This window comes from Pleurodeles waltl, chromosome 1_1 (genome assembly GCF_031143425.1).
Source record: "Pleurodeles waltl isolate 20211129_DDA chromosome 1_1, aPleWal1.hap1.20221129, whole genome shotgun sequence".
Classification (NCBI taxonomy): Eukaryota; Metazoa; Chordata; class Amphibia; order Caudata; family Salamandridae; genus Pleurodeles; species Pleurodeles waltl.
Window position 1 is genome coordinate 505,953,388 of NC_090436.1, and position 24,200 is coordinate 505,977,587.

The 24,200-nt window shown below is 41.6% G+C and overlaps 1 protein-coding gene across 1 annotated transcript in view; it reads left to right on the forward strand.

The window, feature by feature from the left end:
* Positions 1 to 24,200, forward strand: part of ADGRV1 (adhesion G protein-coupled receptor V1) — a 2,003,619-nt gene that overhangs the window by 643,697 nt on the left and 1,335,722 nt on the right. Inside the window, exons 35-37 of the mRNA XM_069225272.1 lie at positions 11,099 to 11,229; positions 16,465 to 16,564; positions 20,949 to 21,128. Coding sequence (XP_069081373.1) covers positions 11,099 to 11,229; positions 16,465 to 16,564; positions 20,949 to 21,128 — 411 coding nt within the window. The remainder of the gene's footprint in view (positions 1 to 11,098; positions 11,230 to 16,464; positions 16,565 to 20,948; positions 21,129 to 24,200) is intronic.

A 24,200-nucleotide genomic window follows, 5' to 3' on the forward strand; every position in this document is an offset into this window, starting at 1 on the left:
TGAGCCCTTTGAGTCCACTGTGGAATATTTATTTCGTGAAATCTATTTGATTATTAAGTGTTGTTGTTACACATTGTTCCTTCACGTGCTCTACACACTGGTGTCCATTTGCATTCGTTTGAAAATAGGTGTGTTACTGTGATTTCTTTAGAGCAAGCCTTTGCCTCAGTTGGTAAGAATTTTACACAATCCTTTTTGAAGGAGTACTATGTTTTGATGACTATACAAAGTTAGTGGAGGTTAGGTTTGAAATCGGCATCCTTGTTGAAGAAAGAATCTCAGTGGTCCAAAACAGATTTCACTTGGAAATGAGATTTCTGATGTTTAAAGACAGGTAGCAATTGCTGATAATATCAGTGGTTCAAAATCGTAGGCATCAAGGGGGCTTTTAGCAGATGCAAATAATAGTTTGTCTATAAAGGATTATTCTACAGCACAAAAAGGCCATTGATTTAGCTTGCAATAGCATTGTTTCTATTTTTAGGTAAAGGCCGCATACTCTTGCCTTGCAGAATGAAGACTTGAATGTAAAGAAATTATCAAAGATGTAGTTTGGGATGTTTTTGATTTTCAAAGTCATTGGAAAATAATCATGTGTGCTTCTCAGCTGAACAAGAGGGACACTCTAAAGGATACCCTAACAAATATGTTAATCAGAAACCTGAAAAAGGAATTGTGTAAAGTGTGAGATACCATCAGATATTCTGCCCCGTACATAAATGACGTCTAGTACTCTTGAAGTTGCTGGAATGTACAAAACCAAAGAACCTTGAAAGTACATTGAGAAGAGCTGTCCTAGTGTCAGAGCCACTATGAAAAGTCAATTGCTTTTAAGGGTCTACTTTTTTGTAAAAGATAATCCAGCTGGAATGTTGCTACACTGATCAAGCACACCACCAATTACTTCTGTGAACGGATCACTGTCCAGTAAAACCCGTTGTAATTCAGCGTCTGAAAAAGTGTTGCCCAGCCCCCATCTATTTCCAAGTCTATTGGTGAAGTAGACTGTCACTTAGAATTTTGCAGATGCTACATTCATGGCCTTTACAGCCCTATACTGTTATTGTAAATATGTCTGTTGCTGTCAGTTACACATCACAACCATATTTTGTTGGGTCGAGAATCCCCTATGATGTTTAGGTGCTGTATAAATCAACATCTTCTAGGTCTACAATATATAAGTTAGCAGTGGGCAATAAGCACGCATCAAACTCATTTGAGATTTCAGGTTAAATCAATGCAGAAAAGCTAATGTTAACACGTGTTGTAGAATGCCTTCTAAGATTTGAACCCATAGCTGTGGCCTTTGAGACATTCAGATTGGCCAATATACTTCTGAGAATATTTCTAGTTGTGCCCCTAACAAGTCCCTACACACATAGAAACAGAAGGATTTTTAAAACTGTATTTTCTTTAAAAAATCAAACGATCATGTGCATATTGACTACACATGTCATGAACTAAACCAGATTACGTGCAGTCCTGCACACATTTTCACTGCATACGCAAAGACTTATAAGTGCAGCAATAATATTTGGAATGGTAAACGCAAACTAATCATTCAATTTTGCACGTGTTGGTCAGTGCAAATTCAATTTACTCTTTTGGTAAAAATCCTGGTGAAAATTGCCCAGCATTGTAAAAGAAGTACTCCTTGCAACGTCCTCTGGTGTTAGATGTCGGCATCTTCCTGAAACATTTTGTTTACAGTTAGAATGATGTCAATACATGTAAGTGTGACCATGATGAAAAACCCAACACAATGATTAGACAATTCTGGCCCAAGCCAAGGTATTGGTTGAATATCTGACATTACGATTTGCGTAAATTTGAATAGTTTGTCACGTCAGCAAGCACAATATTATATTGACTAATATTGTATTGGAATATAATGTTTCATATCTTGTTTCTGTATTTTGCAAGTGTGATGAAAAAGATGTGTCTATAAGTATTACCTGTCTTTTTCAAGATTATAAATGCAAAATACACAAATAGGACAAGATGTGTTTCAATACTATAATAGACAATATGATATGTGAATAAACTGGTAAGCAATACTGTGCTCAGTGTACATATTTTTCTGCAATATTATCCTCAGTTTTTTAGGTCAAATTCCTCTGCATTTTACTTTAAAACATTTTGGGGAAAGGAGGCACAGAGAGGGATAAAAAAAGTAACTAATTTTCTAATGATCAACCACAGGTACATTTCCATGTCACTAGCTGTCTAGTCTGGGAGCTAATGACTGCTTAAGTTTGCTGCAGGATTTCAATTTAGCCTGTACTGGAAACTAGAAAGAAATAATTCAGTCATTTTCCTTTTATCACAGAATACAATCAGCCAACCCGGCTAACTTTTTAGTGTCATCCAGTAAAGTGCACTTGTTGAACTCACATTTCGGGTTTGCTTTACAAAGGCGTATGTGAGTATTTGAAGTAGTACTACAGGACTGTTACTTCACATACTCATGAATGCCTTTGTTAATTGGTGGCACCAAGGAATATAGCAGGTTAGGCAGAGGCCTAGTTTATGAGTATATGAAGTAATACTACAGAATTGTTGTCTCACTTTTAGGAATTCGGCCCATGGTATTTGTATTGTGTGGGCAAGATTATTTAAACTGCATGGAGGGATGGCAATTCTGCACACTGATCCGTGCAAAAACCAATACTGGACTGACCGTCCTGTGCAGATACAACATGTTCTGTTGGCCATTCAAAAGTGATACTGGCATGGAATGGCCCAACCCCAGTGCAAAATAACTTGACATTGGTTAATTTTATTTAATCTAGTCTACATTGATCACGCAGGGACCAGATTAGCTGAATTGTACAAGGTTTACACGCTTGCTCAAAATGCTGACCTGTAGATCTTTGCCCCTTTTTCAACTGTTCAGTATGATCCACCTTCGATAATAAAGCAACATGTTTAACGCGAGTAGGCTCTTTGTAATGTCCTCTTAGAAATGCTGCCAATAATTAAATAATGATTCTGAATAATCCTTGCCGTTTTCACAGTCTAGGGTGAACTGAATTAGGGGTCAGTTTGACAACATTCTGTATTAAAGAATCTATCACACAAATAAAATCATAATCTCCTTTCTGTACTAAGTAAGGGTCTAGTATTTCTCCCTCCAAAATCCATGAGATCCCCTAAAGAGATACCTTGTAGTGCAACATATTTGCTGTGTACTTTTATTTCACAAGAGTATTACCCACCACAGATGTGTATTGCAAATGTATAACTTGAATTTTTATTGAATAAATATACAGTACTAATAAAACCATTTTAGATAATATAAAATTGTGTTTTAAAAAAAGTAAACAGTCACCATATTCAAAAGCCTAAAATTCATATGTGAGTAATAATCCTAGTTGCAATATACACCCATCCAATCATACATCCTTACTATACCCTATTGACCTATATCAATGTACATATTGTGAGCCCTTCATCGTCAGTATTCTATACACTGTAATAACTTTAAGTTATGCACAGATCAACACCATGGTTTGGTGGCTATTATGGTTTACTTCAATCTTATTTAGGACCCCAAAGCACAAGGCTTGCATAAACTTACAAGATAGTCTCTAAAAAACACCCTTTAATGTGTTTATATCACCATCTCCACAATTGTCACACCACACGGTTAAAACAGTATTTAAACAATAACACTGTGGAACTATCGACCCCCAGCTCTTGCTGGGACCGTTTAAATCCATACTATTATTAATAATCATAAGGGTTTACTGTAGCTTCTGATGTAGCTGAAATAAATCATTATGTGGAGTACTAAAATGTATTCACAGTGATCTTACCAACTGTCCCTTAATAATGTATGCACATATTTCTTTATACAACCTTCAATTACAGTGTGCTCAAATTTATATCAAATGGACCACTTTTGTCCTTTTTCTTTAAATGTTGCTGCTGATTCTCATGTAGCTCAAATGGAGAGACTGCCACTCACAATCATCCTAGCCATCAAACTGGAAGGCACGAATAAGCTGGAAAAACAGCTCCATAATATGATTTATGAAGACTTAGATATATATTTTCCAAAATAATGTCACAGTGTGTTTCCTTCATCGTTGCTTGCCCTGGTAAAAAATATTTATGTAATATCGACTATAGAAAATTCTGCCTATTACAAAAGCAGCTAATTCATTGCAAAATGTAATTGGTCTGCCTTGCACTTGCACAGAACTCATGTAATCTTACACATCACCACCATTTACAATCAGTCAATCAATCAGTCAAGGATTTATAAAGTGAAGCAAATCACCTGTGAGGGTCTCAAGGTGCTGGAGTTGTTACCTGCTAGGTCATGATCTGTCCATTCAAACAGCAAGGTCTTGAGTCCTTTCCTAAATTGCGGTGTGATGAGGCATTCCTGAGGTGTAGGGACAGGTCCTTCCAAGCTTTGGCTGCTAGGTGTGATAGGGAGCATCCTCTGCTTTTGCCTCGGAGGATCTAGCGGGTGTCTGCAGGGGAGAGGAGCTCTGATTGTGGATGTCTAGTTGGTTGGTGGAAGGTTATGCATTTGTTGGTGTATGCTGGTCCTTCGTTGTGCAGTGATTTGTGTGCACGGGTCAACATCTTGAATTTGCATCTCTTCTGGATCAGGACCCAGAGTACCTTTTTGAGATGGGATGTGGTGTGGGTACGTCTCGGGAGGTTGAGGATGAGTCTTCCTGCTGAGTTTTGTATTGTCTGTAGTCTCTTCACGAGATGTGTGGTGATCCCTATATAGAGTATGTTCCCATTGTCCAGCCTGTTGAGTATGAGGACCTGCATGACAGGCTTTCTGGTGATGACTGGGAGACACCTGAAGATCTTGCAGAGCATGTGTAGGGTGCTGAAGCAGGCAGATAAGGCTTTGTTTACCTGTTTCTTCATAGCTTGCTGCCAAGATGATGCTGAGGTTGCGGGTATGGTCTGTTAGGGCGGGGTGGGGGGATCTTTCAATGGGGGAGGAGAGTGCAGCAAACCACCATGCATCCTTCTATGGTGAGGTGTTGTTCCCGAAAATGAGGACTTCCCTCTTATCTGTGCTAAGCTTGAGACGGTTGTCATTCATCGACTCAACGACGTTCATCATACATCTGTGGAAGTTGGCTGTGGTGGTGGAGGGGTCTTCTGAGAGCGAGAGGATGAGCTTGGTATTGTCAGCATAGGAGATGATGTTGAATCTGTGTGATCTGAAGATGTTGGCCAGGGGGGTCATGTACGTGTTGAAGAGGGTGGAGCTGAGGTCTTCTTCGGTATGAGGTGAATGATGGAAGACAAATTCTCTGAGTTTTTCAGGTGATGCATGAGGTGACCAATTTGATGGTGTCTCCCTGGATTCCGATGTGGTGCAGTCTATTGATCAAGGTGTGGTGACAGATGGTATCAAAGGCAGGTGACTGGTCTAGCAGGAAAACGGTTGCTGTTTCGCCGCAGTCCATGAGGGCCCTGCTGCCATTGGTGGCTGTGATCAGGGCTTTCTGGGCATCGTGGTTGACTCAGAATTCCGATTGAGAGGGGTTCAGGAGGTTGTTGTGTTCCAGATGTTTGGTGCATTGCTGATTGATTGCCTTCTCTAGAACCTTCACTGGAAAGGAGAGCAGGGAGATGGGTCAGTACTTCTTATATTCTGCTGGTTTGACTTTTTGTTTCTTCTGGAGAGGCCTCACTTCTGTGTGTTTCCAGTCCTCAGGGAAGGAGGTCGAGGTGATGGAGGTATTCAGGATTTTCTTGAGTTTGTTGCTAACCGTCTTGTTCCCAAGGTTGAAGACATGGTCGGCCCATGAGTGCTCCTGAGTGCATGGAGTTTGTAATGGAGATTGTGGTTTGAGCCACAGCAACTTCAGCCCACAACTGAACCTGACAGACCTCCCCAAACACCTCCCTATCTGAGCCAAGGAACCAGTGCTAACCACATGCCCGTTGTGATCCTAGAAGAAACTACTGCCATCATGAACTCCATCTACTGAGGAGTCCCATCGGACCCCTGCCCCCAGCATACCTACTCCAGAGGACTGCAACCTATCAGTGTCTTGCTCATACCCATTTTAAAAGCCTCCTACACTTCCACCACCTTTTCAGATGCCTGGAAACACATAACTGTCTTCTCATTGCTGAAGAAACATTCTGAAAGCCCTTCAGCGTTTGCCAACTACAGCCCTATCTCCCTGCTTCCATTCCCTCCTAGGTCTTAGAGCAAATCAACAACATACACCTCACTGAATATGTCAAAGACCTGCCAACTACTTGACACAACTCAGTCTGGTTTCAGACCCAACCACAGCATAGAAGCTGCCCTCATTGCTGCCACAGATAATATCTGCATGACTCTGGACAGAGGAGCCATGGCAGCCCTCATCTTCCTAGACCTCTCCATAGCATTTGACAGTCTCCCACTCTATCCTCATCCAATGCCTAAAGTACATCAGACTCTAAGGACACGCACGCCAATGGATCTGCACCTTCCTGACTGGAAGTACCCTGCAAATCAGTCTGGCCTGTGACTTCATATAAGGATTCTGCAAGGATCCTCCCTGAGTCTGACCCTCTTCAGTTCATACAAGATCCCTCTAGCCAGCATTATCTGCTCTCATAATATCAATGTCCTCTCTGAAGCCGATGACATGCAACTCATTCTCTCCTTCATGGACAAGACACTCAGTGCTTAGATCAAGTTCAATGCCAGCATGACTTAGATCACCCCTTTTTACAATGAAGACCAACTGTCCAAAGTTGAACCCCAACGAGACTGAAACATGATTGTCAGAAAGAGCACATCACCATGGGACTCCATCTGGTGTGGGACATAGCTAGGACTGAGACCCAGCACCCAGGCTAAGAATCTTTGGATCATCATCAACAGCACACTCGACTTGACCGACCAGGTCAATGCCGTCACTGCTTCTTACTTTCATTCCCTGAAGATGCTGACAAAGATTTTCATATGGCTCCCAATCAGCACCAGGAAAACCCACACATACACCCCGGTCACAGGCATGCTGGACTATGAGAACAGCCAATATGTTGGCATCAGCAAAAAAATCACGAAAAGGCTGCAGACCATTCAGAACTCATTTGCCAGAATCACCCTCAACCTCCTACGCTGCACTCACATCACACCACACCTGAGGGAGCTCCACTGACTCCCCATTCATAAACGAGAACAATTCAAACTCCTCACCCACTCTTTCAAGACACTACATAACAAGTGGCCCAGCATACCTCAACAATTGCATCTGCTTTCAAAACTTTCCAGACACCTCAGCTCATCCGGGGTCGTACTGGCACAAATCCTGCATATGCAGAAAAACAGATCTAGCAGTCGAGCCTTCTCTTTCATAACTCCTAAAACATGAAACGACCTGCCACTACACATAAAAGCCTCTTCCTACTTACTTCTTGAATTCCACAAGAAGCTGAAGTCCTGTCTTTTTGAGTAGTTCCACTGGGCTCTAAGTGTCTAGACTCACACCTGCTTAGTTCTAGGATACCCATCTGGGTGATGGTGCTCTCTACAAATCTGCATAATACAACATAACACGTGACATGTTAACTGCACTTATTGCTGTTTGTGATGCAGTGGTGGAGCTATGGTATTACAAGAGGGACTGCAGTTCTCTTCTGTAATACAAGTTAATTAGCTCTGGAACAGGGCTTGCGTCATAATTGAACATGTCAGAACTACCATATGAACACTTCTGGGTGTTGGTTTGTTTCAGAAACTGCACCCATCCATCGAGGCAAGTTGGGTCCTTGTCAAAGCCAAATCTGTGCAATAGGCACCCAAGACTATGGCACATCTGCGTGGCCAGGGCTGAAATTAAGGGATTTGCAAATGTGCACACTGTACGTGCCATATAGGATGGGCCTGCAGCCTCCCTCAAAAGCAGTCAGAGGCTGTGTTTTTAGGCCCACCATCAAATGACAGGTTAATCAACTCCACACATGAAGAAAACCGGCGGTAACAGTTGCTCCGATTTATGTGTACACCTGAATATCAAACTGCTGCAGAGGTTTAATTTTTGAGCTAATGGCTTTTGTTTGTGAACTGTGCAATCGCATTGTATTCATGCAGACTGGTGTTTGTCCACTTATGCAACAATAGCCATCACCTTTATATGTTACATTGACACCTGTACTGAGTTGTGGCATGAATATATTTTAACAGTCATGTCTTTATTACATGGCAACTGAAGTTTAACTCTATGCAGTTCGAGGGGTGCAGAAGCAGAGACGATTAAGGCACAGGCAAAGTGAGCAATTGAACATGGTCCCTGCCTTACAAGTGGCTCCTGAAAAAATGAACTTTGTCTCTAGCTCAGATCTGTCTATTTCTTCATCTCTACCTTTAATGTATTGTTCAATTTGGTTTGGCATAATGGGGCTGAAAATAGATCATAAAATACAAATGTGTTCCAAACAGAGGCCTCTAAGGTATATCTTTCCTAGGGCCCCCAAAATCTTTAAAATGACACTGTGCAGAAGATGACTTTCACAATTTTGAAAAGTTCAGACATATAGCACACAGTGAGACATAAATCACTTGTACGTTATGAGTTTTGAGAATTATTTTTTTGTTTAGATTTCTAGCCCATCTTAAACTACTCAAGTGCATACTAGCCAAAAGCAAATTACATAAAATTGCAGGCAACTCACAGTAGCGGCTCGAGGCGCGCTGAAGCGGCAGGGCGGAGCAAGGGGCGGGGTGGGGAGGGAATAAACATAAACATTTATTTTATTTTATTAAAAAAAACACTTACCTTTCCTTGCCGCTCCTCTGTCCTTCATCGCGGCTGCAGGCACAGGCTCCCAGCCTGCCCGGGGCCAATCCTGAAGCTGCTCTCAGCAGCGTCAGGATTGTCTGGGAGTGCCCAGCCAGGGTGCTCCAAGGCAACTGTGTTGCCGGGCTTGAGAGAGCCTACTGCGCGTGTGCGTTTGGCCAGCTGAGCACTCCCCCTCACTGCTCTTTACCCCTGTGGCCCCACTCCCTTTACCTGTAAACTATCATAAAGTTTATGATAGTTTTCTGGTAAAGGTTTTGCAGCTGCTGCTGCTGCTGGCAGGGGGTGACACTCCTCCGCACAAATGGAGGAGCCGCCACTGGCAACTCACCTTTTCTAAACACTGCAACTCCTAATTTTATCGTTTATGTTATAAAAACTATGCCACCTAAAACCAGTTACAAGGTGCGGGAGTTTGTAAAACAGCAACATTCCTTACTTCTGGAATGCAGTCGTGGGCAGCCTCCAGAGGGAAGTAGCACTGTACCAAGCAAGAAAAACGTTTTTCACAGGTGCGTGCACAATTCAAATAGCAGATGAAATATGTGTCACACATGACACAGGCCAAGTGGCTTTTGTCATGTATGACACCTTCCATCAGTCCTCTGTCTTTAGCCTTGGCCTGCCACATTCTGGGACAAGGCTTTGCTTGTAAATTTGGTCCTCTGCGTGGTTGCCAGATGTGCATGGCCCACTGCCGCCTCCTAAGTTAAAAGTCAAGAATCTTGGCATATGGTTTGATGCCAAGCTTTCTTTTGATAGTCAGATCACGGTCCTAGCAGGCAAGTGTTTTGGGATTCTAAAAACCCTCAGCAAGATTCTTGGACTCCTTACTGAGGCTGCCAGAAAGACAGTAGACCAGACCTGGGTTATTTCAAGGCTGCACTATTTTAATGTCCTCTATTTTGGAGTTTTGCAGTCTCAGTTGATGAGACTTCAGTGTGTACAAAATGCAGCAGCTTGTCTGCTATTGAACCTCTTGAGGCGGTCTTCATTGGGATCTACTATCTCAAAGTTGCACTGGCTATTGCTTGAGAAACGGCTTACCTTTAAAGCCATTTGCTACTGTCATAGGATCCTTAGGAACAAGGGTTCCCGCTACTTGCACCCTTTCTTTAAGCCCGATGTTCCTACTAGAACGTTAATATCAGGTGGGTCTATGCTAGCATCACTTCCCGTTGTACAAAAATGCCAGGATTGGAGGATGCTCCCTTCGCTCCTTGGCCGCCAAACAATGGAACTTTTTGCATCCTCTAATTAGACAGGAACCTTCAGAATCACTGTTCCATAAAAAGCTAAATATTTGGCTGTTTAGGTCAGCCTCATGGGCCATGTTTCATCTATAGTTTATTGTGTTGGGGTTCTGGGTCATTTTACCTTGCACTAGGGTACTTCGGTGCGAAGTAGCCATGCGCTTTATAAGTGATTTTATTATTATTATATTTCAAGTACGAGCGCAAAAATGCCAGCATGCTGAGTACTGACTACAAAGCCAAGACTTGCTAATGCTGTCACACGTGCTGTGGGGTCACTTAGCAGGTGATAAGGTCCACATATTTTAATGTATGCAGTGACCCCTTAGTGACATTATTGAGGCTATTGCAAGTTACAGCGGAGTTCCATGACCAATAATAGCATATCCGTATAATGTATGGCTGACTTTTTTCCACATCTCACATCCAAGCAGTAAAACACTGTTACTACATAAATGTAAACATTCAAAACAATTAATTGTCCCCAAATAAGCTACACACTCCTATGCTAATAAAAGCCAATAACACTGATGAAATGAAGTCTGAACTAGATCGCTCTTGCAGGTAATTGAAAAACTTTTGTATGCATGCACACTTAAATCCATACTACAAGAAGTGTTTGAACTGCACATAGATAGGTCCCCTGTAGTCCAGATGTTTGCATGCTACTTTTTTTCAGTAAGACATTTTTGGTGTGAATGTTTAGGTACTGGCGGGTCTGCGTGCTCCTATATGTGCTAACCTGTTCCTTTAGCACACCTCTGCAGGTGAAGTAATGGCATGCTTTGATATCTTCAGTTTTGTACACTCTTTCGTGCAAAGTTTTCAAACTTACTAACTCTGTGAAAAAAAATGAATTTGCCATTGCATGACTGTACTAACACCTCAAAATGTTTACTGTATACAAGTAACATTTTGTATGTTTGAAATTCCTAGACTTGCAATAATGATGCATGCTTTGGAGTTATGGGTTTCAAGATTTCAATTCTAGGCGATTATAGAAAGCAAAAAGAGGCAATGTGTCACTGGGTTAATCATGATTTTGTGCACTTTCAGGACAGATATTATCATTTGATGTGCTTAGGACTGCTCCTGGTCGTGGAAATGTTACTGTGAACTGGAGAATTCTTGGACAACGCCTGGAACAAAACTTTGCAAACATCAGTGGAGTTTTATACTTTTCTGAGGTAATTTGTGAATAAGGTAACAGTATGAGACATGGAAAAGCCCCCACACTATTAAATAATGTCTTGCAATTGTGAAAGAACATTACCAATTGAGGATGTCTACCACAGGTAGACCAGGTTCCCCACGCACAATTCAATAATTTGTTTTCATCCCATAAAAACGAAAACATACCAGTTCACAGCAAATTTCAGTGGCAACACTAGTGCACTTAAAAAATGATCCTTTAACCCCTTCGCTGCCAGGCCTTTTCCCCCCTCAGGTGCTAGGCCTTTTTTTTGGCTATTTGGGGCACGGCGCGCTTAGGCCCTCACAACATTTTGTCCACATAAGCTACCCACGCCAAATTTGCGTCCTTTTTTTCCAACATCGTAGGGATTCCAGAGGTACCCAAACTTTGTGGGTTCCCCTGAAGGAGACCAAGAAATTAGCCAAAATACAGTGAAAATTTCGTTTTAAAAAAAAAATTATTTGAAAAAAGGGCTGCAGATGAAGGCTTGTGTTTTTGTCCCTGCAAATTGCATCAACAAAGGGTTTGCAGTGCTAAAATCACCAGCTGCCCAGCTTTCAGGAACAGGCAGTCTTGAATCAGAAAACCCAATTTTTCAACACAATTTTGGCATTTTACTGGGACATACCCCATTTTTATGATTTTTTGTGCTTTCAGCCTCCTTCCAGTCAGTGACAGAAATGTGTATGAAACCACTGCTGGATCCCAGAAACATAAACATTTCTGAAAAGTAGACACGATTCTGAATTCAGCAATGGGTAATTTGTGTAGATCCTACAAGGGTTTCCTACAGAAAATACCAACTGAAATAAAACAATATTGAAACTGAGGTGAATAAAATAGCCATTTTCTCTACGTTTTAATCTGTAACTTTTTCCTGCAATGTCAGATTTTTTAAAGCAATATACTGTTACGTCTGCTGGACTCTTCTGATTGCGGGGATATATAGAGCTTGTAGGTTCTATTTACTATTCTATGTTAAATAAAATAAAAGAAATGGTATCTCACTTGTGTGGGTAGGCCTAGGGCCCGCAACAGGAAATGCCCCAAAACACAACGTGGACACATCACAATTTCTCAAAGAAAACAGAGGTGTTTTTTGCAAAGTGCCTACCTGTGGATTTTGGCCTCTAGCTCAGCCGGCACCTAAGGAAACCTACCAAACCTGTGCATTTTTTTAAACTAGAGACCTAGGGGAATCCAAGATGGGGTGACTTGTGGGGCTCTCACCAGGCTCTGTTACCCAAAATCCTTTGCAAACCTCAAAATGTGGCTAAAAAACACTTTTTTCTCACATTTCGGTGACAGAAAGTTCTGGAATCTGAGAGGAACCACAAATTTCCTTCCACCCAGCGTTCCCCCAAGTCTTCCGATAAAAATGATACCTCACTTGTGTGGGAAGGCCTAGTGCCTGCGACAGGAAATGCCCCAAAAACACAACGTGGACACATCACATTTTTCCACAGAAAAGAGGTGTTTTTTTGCAAAGTGCCTACCTGTTGATTTTGGCCTCTAGCTGACGGCACCTACCAAACCTGTGCATTTTTTAAAACTAGAGACATAGGGGAGTCCAAGATGGGGTGACTTGTGGGGCTCTGACCAGGTTCTGTTACCCAGAATCCTTTGCAAACCTCAACATTTGGCAACAAAAAAACACTTTTTCCTCACGTTTCGGTGACAGAAAGTTCTGGAATCTGAGAGGAGCCACAAATTTCCTTCCACCCAGCGTTTCCCCAAGTCTCCCGATAAAAACGGTACCTCACTTGTGTGGGTAGGCCTAGTGCCCGCAACAGGAATTGCCCCAAAACACAAAGTGGACACATCACATTTTCTCAAAGAAAACAGAGGTGTTTTTTGCAAAGTGCCTACCTGTGGATTTTGGCCTCTAGCTTAGCCGCCACCTAGAGATACCTACCAAACCTGTGCATTTTTTAAAACTAGAGACCTAGGGGAATCCAAGATGGGGTGACTTGTGGGGCTCTTGCCAGGTTCTGTTACCCAGAATCCTTTGCAAACCTCAACATTTGGCAAAAAAAAACCTTTTTCCTCACATTTCGGTGACAGAAAGTTCTGGAATCAACTCACCCAGGGATGTTTCTGCTGTGATCAAGCCAATCTCAGCTATTGATCAATTCAGGTTCACATAGGATTACAGGTTGTAGGTTTATTGAAGAATTTACAGGTTAAGTTACTTAGTGGAAGCAGGAGCAGCATCTTCTGTGCTCATCCTACTCTCTCTATAACTGTCCGCTCCTTCCTCCTTTTAAACATAGTAATGAGTACAAACAGAACCATAAGAGACTTTAGCTTCAATAAAAAAATACAAACAGAACCATAAGAGATTCTAGCTTCAAAAATCTCTATAAATTATTCACACACTGGTCTCATCTGACCCCAATCATATGAAACCAGAAACACCATATGCAGGTCACACAGAACCCATCCAAACAAAACCACTAGCATGTGCAACACCTGGGGAACAATATTTTCTCCCCAGTGACACACATGTATTCCACATACCCTCTATAGCACTCACTTGCAGGACTACGTGCATGTTCTCCACTTTCCTCTACTGCCACTCAGCCAGTCACAAGACTATGGACATAAATTGTACCCTCTCCTTCTAATGCACACTACTGCCTAAAGGACATAGGTAACCGTGCACTCTGCTGAGCACACTCAGGGACATACAGTAAACACATATATCTCACACACACACACCCTCTGCTGCCCACTCTTGCAGGACAACGGACAAGCACTACACCCCCCTCCACTGGGTGCTCTTGCAGGGCCAGCAATAAATACGACATAGTCACCCTCTACTGCATACTCTTGCAGGACCAGGAGTGAGTACGTGATGTTCACCTTCTGCTGCATACTCTTGCAGGACCAGGGACATTTACTACACTGCAACATACTGTCCACTGCGCACTCTCACAGGACCAAGGAAACATGATATACACTCACCTTCAACTGCATACCCTCGCAGGACCAGAGATGCAAAACATGGGCAAAGCCATAGCCCCTACTCCTCATAAGACCCCTTCAAACCCTTACAGGAGCAGAGACACAAACAAGGAGCTATAACTCCTCATGAGACTCTTGCATACAACAAATACAACCAGCACTTTTTGCTGACCACTCCACACATAAAGAGATAGAATGAGCAACATGTACAATACAACTAGCAGAATCTCTGGCAGCAAACCCAAAGTTCTCCTCATCTTCCCCGAACCTTCACATATTACACTGACTGTAGATCCAAAATTACACAGTACCAGCATGAAACTCATGAGGAAGTCTTTTCACTTTTCTGAAAGTATGTTTAACTGATCACTGGCGCTGAAAAGGCCCAATTGTACTTAGCACCTTACCCCACAAAATGATCCACAGTTCAGACAATAGAGGTCGCCATAAATCAGTGAGCAAGGCAAACATCACTTTTGTGGTCCATTTTGATGCGCGACTCCTCTGTCCAGCTGAATGCTTCAAAATTGTCTTGGTTAATTTTTCCTCACATTTAAAAGTGTAAGTCTCCAACCTGCGTCACACTGCCAAGCACTTCCTGGACAAAACGCTGCCAAGTGCTTCCTGGTCTTGCTGCGAGCCACCTCATCAAAAAAAGAAGTACGTGTTCCAGTCACTAAGCTGTGATATCACCAGTTGGCTACATGCACCTACCTCACATGCACTTAGGAGAATGTCCTGCACTCATGCCAAGGACAGGAATGCCCTTATCCACCTGAAATTCTCAGCAGCAGTGCACGACAGCCTTGTGGTCTTTCTAAACACTGCACTCAGTTATTATACTCAAAATCCCTGGCAGCAGCTCACTCCAGCCTCGCTGGCCTTTTCAAATGCCACTACAATTACTTGCTTCCCTAATGGTATACACAGTGGGGGTAAGGCCAACAATAATAGTCTACGGTCCAACACTTGACAGTTAAGTTACTTAATGGAGCAGCATCCTCTTTTCTCAGCACACTCTCTCTAACTGTCCACTCCTTCAGTCACTTACCAACATTCTGTGACATCATACACTGGCTGAGCAGGGAAACAGAGAAGCGGTGCATAGAATGCATTACAACCATTGCAGGTTATTACCACCCTTTCAGGTTATAACAACATTGTTATTGGAGCATCAACCTCTGCATACTTGTATCTCTAACTAAAGGAGGTATCTAATGTAAAAAAAAAGGACAGTTGTCCTACCTAGTCCTGCACCGCTAACAATCAACAAAAACTAGCATTCCAAAATGTTTCATTGTTTCATCATGTCATCTTGAAATTTCAGACATTTGGTTACATCATTCACCGGATGGCTCCTTTAAACTTGCGTCCAGTGACTGATGTTGCAATAAGTCTCAAAACCCCTACAGACGTCTTTAAAGCTACTGTCTGGAATATCTGACTGGATAAAAAGAACTATTTTTCTACACTGGATGGCACCTATTAGCTATGTTGTCCAGAGGGCTCAAGTTTTCAATGATCTAATGTGTAAAATGTAGCACGGATCTACCTCCGGTGGACTTAGTGTGAGTTCTCCATTAGAGCAGGGTACATTTCTGGTGCACAAATGGGGCCCAGCAGTCCAACTGCAGGTCAGCCTTATCATAATGTCAGTGTTTAGTGGTAGGAATGTGAGTTTCCCTGGGTTAATTGTTTCCCATAATATGTCACATTGAACACACCTGCCGCATACTGATGCCTTCTACCTGCTGCTGACGCCGAGAGTCATATGCTTTTCGACAGTGCCCCCCTTGAGTAGAGGCTGTGACTCCATCTAGCTCAAAATTACCAGCACCCTCAGTTTCGAAATTTAAGCATGTTGCCCTTGGCACTTGTGAAATTGGTGCGGCGGTCTGTGTGGAGAGGCGGATGCAGACACCAGGGACTTGTGGCTATAGTTTTTTATTTTCTTCACTGGTCTCTTAGTGTGTACATTGGAAGAATGCGTAACTGTACTTTTTAATTATGCCTTTCGAAAGGGTCTGAATGACATATCAAATATCAAAGGACTCAATTGAATTTGATGTGCTTCAGAATAAGTTACGGTCACATGCTATTGAATTTGTTGTAGGAAAAAACCTGAAAAGATGTTGTCATCTAAACTCTTAATAGTCACGTGGCTTCACTTGAGGCGGACTTAAGATCAGATCTGATGGACAGGAGTTGCTGTACTGACGTGTATGACTATAGCTCTTTTTCTTTTTGTATTAATTAACAGAACTCACTGAACACAACTTTATTTGTAAAGCTGTTGGATGATCAAATTCCAGAAGAAAAGGATCAATACAGTATAATGCTTTACAACGTCGTAACGCAAGGTAATTGAGCAGCATTGAAAGCCAGTTCTTAAACATATATTCAAAAAAATATTCAAAAGCCTTTCCTTCTGCAGGGTCAATGTAAGATTATTCTGCGGTTTATCTTATTACTTTATTTGAGGGCACGTTTGAGGTTGTATGCTATCTGTGTCATTTTGGATCACACCAAGCGACTGAGTCACAAATACTGAGAGGCGCACAGTACAAATATGCGCCTTGTAGTTATGCCATTTCGCCTATAGTAATAAAGTTCTGACTAATAATGGCGACCTGCACACTCAGTCCTTGGAGGAGGGTGTAGTATAGGGAAGGGAACAGGAGTATACAACAGCACAGCCCGACCCTTGCAGATCCCGCTGCATTAATGCAACTGTGGGTCACTGCTCACCTCACTACTGCATCTCATTAGTGGGCTGGGCTTCGGATAACAGTGCTGCAGATAGGAATCCTTATTGTATTGCTGTCTACCTCTGCATTCTGAAAATGTGGTTTAAGGAGCTTGAACCCAGGAATTCCTTGCTTGGTGAATATTTACGTTTATTTTAAAGGGGCAAATAAATATAACGCAACTGTGCTTGTACTAGAAAAGCCATTGGGAGTATGGCAGCCTAACGTGGGTCAAAACCTTGAACGGTGCACAAGTGCCCTAGGGGAATGTAGATTTGCGATGGTATGCCTCTGTGAATGCACCAGACCACTCCATTGTAGTAAATCCTATCTTGTTTTAATAGGAATAGGAGTTAGCTTATCCCTCTGGCTTGTAGACTCATGCCCCCGTCACCCAGTGAATTTTACCCTACTTAGTTTGCTCTGTTTTAGCGCAATTAATTAATTATTTCTTTCAAGATGGTTGCATTGTTTTTAGTTAGGCCAATGTTTTAGTTTCCTGTTATCAGTGCCACCGCGCTAAGGTGTCACAATAAGCGACAAAGATAAACAAACTGTAGGCATTCACACTGGGTACTTTCCCTCTTTTTGCCTTTGAAGGAATCGTTTATATCAATGGCCACCCCAAGCATGTCTTGTTATCTATTGTTTTGGAACAGACCTACATCAGGTGTCTGATCAGATCTGTATAAATACATCTCACACAGAAAGATAATCAAAGGCATTTCAACCAGATGCCATCGCTTCTATCGATGCTGTATGTCGCCTTTACGCTGGTCCAGTCTTTGTGTCCCCACGGAGTCTGATCTAGAGACCTCATTCCAAGATAACTAGGGTTGGGGGCTCTTCTCATGAACATGGCATTGGCAGATTAGGTTTATCACACCTAGCTTTCTTTATGTTAGGGGTTAGGTTCATCATGTTAGGGTATTATGACTATATCTAATCTCATTTCATGTTATTGCAGGATGGTGGGGGTCTTTGTACCATTGACTCTCATTTTCACAGTTCTGTTTCTTGCTCTGTTCATTGTCCTAATCATTGCAGCCCATGCAATTAATTGTAGATTGCAGTATTGTTAATAAAAACCTATTAAGCTTTTACTGCATCTCCTCCAGTGCCTGAGTGTTTGATTGAGACATGTTGTTTATGTGAGAAAGGGATAATCTTTGTTTAACCACGACACTCCCTGAGATGTCGTATTCTTAAGACCAAGCGTAAAGGCTGCCAAAAATCACCTTTTACTGTTTGGGGTTTTGGTGGGGTGCTGCTTGTGAGCCGGGAGGATTGGGACAACAGTTGCGACTTGTTGTAGGCCTGGCAAAGTCACCTACAAACATAAGTACTGTCATCTCAAACCAGCAGCCTTGACTAGAGCAACAGTCAAACTACGGCACCGTAAAGTCTGCTCCGATGGGACGCATCTACATATGAGCCTTTTCAAATGCACACAAAAACACACGTCGTGACCAAATGCACGTCTTGCATGACAATTGATTTTTACTTTTGCTAACTAAAATGCACAAAGTGACTCTTTTCCTTTCAGACTTGCACCCTAACTCGAATATCTGTCTGTTTTCATAAAATAGAAACAAACAGAATCAAGAGCATTCACATAAAGGTGGGCATTTAGAAGCACTGTATATATTTCTCTAAAATCCTATCTTCCATGTATTTTTCAGCCCAGAGTCCAATTCAAAGGTAAACTTAGACCAAAAGTCTATGTTTAGACTAAAAATTTAGCTTGATTAATAGTAATGCCTGGCAGTGAACTAAAGATGTCTGAGGTGGATTCAGGAGTACGTACCCTTGTTATTAGTGTGCAGGCATTTTTGTATGCCAGCCGCTGGTGTCTAAGTAGCACATTGGGCACCAGCACCTTTTATTTTACAAATAAAGCACTGCAGGTATCTATATTTTGTTGTGTGCTGCAAAAAATGATTTCACACTTTCAGGTAGCTCAGGAAATGTGGCACATAATTCACTTTAAAAACTTCTCACACTTTTCAGCCAGAGAAAGAACAATAGAAACCAATCCCATTATGAGCAATTTGTCAGAAGATGCATAGCCTGTCATCTGACTGCTGTCTTTGAACCACCAAATATGAAAGAGAAACACAGAATTTAAAGACATCTTTGCTTATTGCTCAGACTTTTGCGACTCACCAAAATTCATCTGGTGACCGAACCAGTGGGTTGAGACCCCAGTTTGGGAAACACTATATAAGAATACCATCTTTATGGCAACTTTGAACAAGTATAAAATTATCAAAATAAATATAAATGAATACTAGATAGACCTTCATGTTTTTTCAAAAAAGTACTGTGAATAAAATAATGCTTAAGTCTCTCTTTCAACATCTCTTTTCCTGAACCTTTTTTTCCCATAGCACCTTCATTTGAGACTGGGACCCTTCATTTTCCTCTGGCCACCGTGTGTTTCTGCTTCATTCTTTATGAGGGCCAGTACTCTCTTCTCTCTCCACAGTCACAACTGTCTTTCTGTTGTGGTGGTCTCTGCTCCATTCAGTCTTCCTACCTCTGCAACATTTCCTGCCTCATGCAGTGACTATGCATCTTGCATATCAGTCCCTTTGCCTATCACCTGTCAGCCTTAATGCAACCTGCCAGATAGAGCTTCCCCAGTCCAAGTCTCATCCCTTGTGTGATCTGCCTATCATTCATTATTCAGCATACCTTCACAGGCCTTTTGGTTGCTGAAATAACTTCATAAAGATGGATTATTTTATTATAGGTACTGTAGTGTTAAAATTGTTAGGTAATTTATCCTCATTATTACAATCTAATGATTAAGAGTTATGTGTCACAGTGACAATCGATGAGTTGCAATCACTAGATATGCAGGGTCATGTGGATTTGGAAAGTGTGTGATCTAGCATGGAAAGGGAATGGCTTTTATATTTAGAACTTGAATGAATGTCTGACTTTTCCTATTCGTTGTGCCATCAAATTACTTCACATCACCTTGCATCGCAAAGCACCACAACACACAGCATCACACTGTTTTACCTCAGTATCTAAACTACATTTAGAACAATGATAGTATATGTAATAATGATCTGTGCCTTGTACACTTGTTTTTGTATTGCAGTGTGAGACAGTTCGATGTAATATTTTAAACTGTCTTTGACTTCTTTGCATATTTGATATATTGAGCATGCACAATCAGATTGTACACTCCTCTTAGTCATCAAGTGTGGCATTTACACCACCTATGCCACTTGGACAGGTACACACAGCACTTGTGTGCACTTGCTCAGCCCTCACATCTGGCCACTGACAAAGGTATTTTTATGTACACTTCTAGTGTGTTCAGAAGGGAAACTCATACTTTTAGGATAAGCTTGTGGGTTTCTATGAAGGTGTGGTACCTCCATGAATGCTCCCACCTTCATCGGCACTGTTAGTTTCAGGGGCAGGCATGTGCAGTCTAGTATAGTGCAGAGTCGGAGTAACTAGCCCTAACCAGACTGCCTGTTGCTGAATTAGGTAATCCCAGCCTAGATTTGGGTGCGGGGCAGACAGAAAGCAGACTGGGAGTGTTCCAACAGGCTCGAGGGACTTGCAGTGTCACTTTCCGCCAAACCTCAGTACTTGAGAGTTCTACATTTTGGGATTCCTGTGAATGGTTTGTTAGCCTGGCCTTTGTTCTCTAATGGTAAATGCTGGTAGACTAATGGGGTTTTCTGATTTGTTTGTGGGAGCTGATTATGTAAACTAGGACATACCCATTGAGAATGTTTGAGTATGTATGCAGAACCAGGGTTGCGTGGCCTCAGAGGAGGGGACTTGTGGCCATTTTAATTCCATGAATATGCGCAACAGACTGCATCTAAAGCCTTTCATGCATCCCCTATGCTGTGAATAATATTTCAGAAATATAAATATAGTGGAACTTCTCATCTGCATTTGCTTCATTTCGTCAATATATTTCTGCTGTCTTTCCAACTTGATCTCATCGCATTTTGTTTTCTAGGAGTGCACCTCACAGGAGCTGCTGTCCTCGACAGCCAGGGATATGAAGCAGTATTGACAGTAGAAGCCAGCGATGAGCCACATGGAGTTCTGAGCTTTGCTCCTTCATCCAGGATTGTTCTAACACCGGAGGCCAATAAAACCATCCAACTTTTTATTAATCGAGAATTTGGTTCCCTAGGTCTGTCTGAGAGCTGTTATAAAAGAGTAAAGAGTTAACAGTATCTTAGATACATATATTCTAAAATATAGAAAAACCTAATGAAATTGATTAGAGAATTGTGAACCAGCATTATATATTGTTGCGTAGAGAGTTGTGCAATGCATTTAGGAAAAATAACACTTTTTAAATTGAATGATGATCAGTCAGTACTTTCAATTTGCCTTTTGATCCTATGGCAGGCAATATACTATAGCAACACAAAAGGATGATGGATGGAGTGCTAAAATATTCAAACACTCAGCCCCAGTCACAGATCTGGGTTGAATCCATTGTTGTTTTGCTCACCATGCCACCCAGTTTGGATCCAGCGATATGCAACTCGGTCTTGACCCTGCTCCCCATGGGAACAGTCCAGCCTGAACTGGCAGGCTAGGTCCTCCCTGGACCGGAACAAGCATCCTGGGACAGGTTTCAGGGTACCACCCCTCATCAGTCAGTCTAGCTTGAATCCAGTGGCACAGTGAGCCTGGGCCCTTTAGGGTGACTTTAGCAACATGAAAGGAAAGCACTATACTATGGGCACAATAAAATCAATACATGCATTGTTACCATTTAGAGTTTCTAGCTTACTTTTTAGTAGGTGACAGTCAGCTCTGAAGAGCTCTTGTGAATCTATTCTAAGCTTAGATTGTTCATAGAAAGTTTAATTGAACCAAGATGATCTCAGTGAAGCTCTAGGGTAAAACAACTAAGACATTTCCTATTGGTAACCTCATTTCAAATTGAGCTATATGCTGTTTTAAATAACTAATGTGCCATACTCTTCGCCATGATTTGCTAAAAAAATCACGTGTTCCTAGGAGACATGTTAACATCTTTCTAGCATTCATTTTCTTGGCAGGAGCTTATTTTCCACAATTCTATAACATTATAAATAAGCTGAGTTTTTAGTGATGCATGTTGAAGTTTTGTCAAGTGCCACTATTCACCTAATCAAATCAATAATAATTCTCAGTAACTCTCTATAGCCTTATAACCCACAGTAGAGGGCTATACCAGTCATCAAAGGCTTGCACCAGTGTTAAAGGCCTGAGCTGAAGGCAAGGGCCTTTAACAAGGGAACTGGACTTTAATGCCGGTATAGCCCAGCTACGGAGGCCTACAAGGCTCTTAGAACATTCTGCCACTAGAGGGCAGAATGTTCTATTAAATAAAACAAAGGCTTCATGGAATCTGAGGCGATTGAAATTCCCTCAGGCTCCATTAGGCCTTTGTTCACAGCAACAGCTGTGAATGAAAACATTAGAATATTGGAGCTCCGAGCTTCTACCAACCATTATAAGCCCAGAACACTCTATTGTTTTCAATGGAGCTTCCAAAATTCCAATGTTCTGATAGTGACTAGAGATCCAGATGTTATCAATTTGGTATTTCTTGGATACTATGAGCAAGGTAAACCCAGGCTCTTCATAATGTGAAATTAACCATTTATTGGGCAGGAAATAGTAAAATTAACAAAAGGCTCTCTGATTGAAAAGCTTAATCGTATAAGAGCTCTGTGGCTTTTATTAGGATACCGCCTCACAGACTTCTTCAACTACCATTTGAAAGGGATTGGGGCTCCTCAACAATAGTATTCAGGGATATTAGTATTATTTTTCAGACATGATAAGCCCACCATGGAGCCATCCTCATGTAGGCCATGAACACTATTAAATATGAGTTATCAGATATTGGAAAAAGCTTTGGTCAGTGGTTTAGCACCATTGGTGGATCAGGTGATCCACCCTGATCAAAACAGTTTATTTGCTCATGCCCTCAGATGACAAACACCATTTCCTTTTGAGGCACTAAGCAAAGTATTTATTTTTTACAAATTCCAATGGAAACCATCTTTCTTAGGCCCTTGACCATGTGAGCTGTACATTTTTTATTTATAGGTGTGATGAAAATGAACCTACCTTCCCAGCTTACAAGGTTAGTATCTTCTCTGTACCAGGTTGTGCGGGGGGCTAAGCTATCAATTCATTGCTGGGTCATACACACTAAGGAAGACACACCAGGGATGCCCAGTTCCTGACCACTTTTTCTCTCTTTATTGAACTCCTTGATGTATTTTCGAAATATACTCTCTAACATGACAGAACTCTCAAAAGTCGATTTATATGCAGATGAGATGGCATTATTGCTGAAGTCTGATCAGATTTTGCCTTTACTTCTTAGAACAGGAAATGTGTTCCTTAAGTAATACCATGAAAAATTGATTAATAACAATACAGAAGTGTATAGTTCACATTTGCCCTCATTTGGAAAAGGTTAGTCACTTGTTTACAATCTGGCAGGTCCTCCTATTGTCAACCATAGGTTGCACAGCACTTACTAAAAAGTCTGTTCTTCCATTCTTTGTTTTCATTGTGTATCCTAAATTACATGGAATTTATATTTGCATTTCCTCGAACTGTGTCTGCTCAACAAATGTGTGTGGCAAAGTAAAGAGCCTCAGAAAAAGTTGCAACAATTGTGTTACTCATCTGCCGACTGCTTCTTCAACTTGAAAGTTGATTTGCCCAAATTCTGTTTTTGATCATCACTATATCAACAATTCCATTTGTCAAGATGTGCTCAACCACATTTTTCATGATCTTCCAAGATTTCTTCATATTCTATGAATTTCAGAATGCCTTGCGTAGCAAACTCTGACCAATTTAAGTAAACACAAGCAAGACTTTTTCTGACACTTTGGTGTTCGAAAATCTTTCCTGATTGTGAGTGATATTTTACAAATAACCAAAACATGTACATGTAGAAATTGGGCAAGATCTTTTTAACCACTGGTTGCTTAAGATCATTTCGATCTTTGTGTTTTCTGCGATTCTATTTTGCCACATTAGAGGTGCATTTAATTTTTTTTCCTTGTGGAAGCTTAGTCAGCATCGAACATTGCAATTTTCATGACCCTTGGTGTTGGAAGCTGGTTATTATTGAAGGTAACTGCACACCTACCAGTAGCAATAATGCCCCTAGACAATGTTAGGAAAGGTCAAGGTTTCAAAACCTCAGGGGGGTCCCCTGGCTCAGCCCCGGATAGAT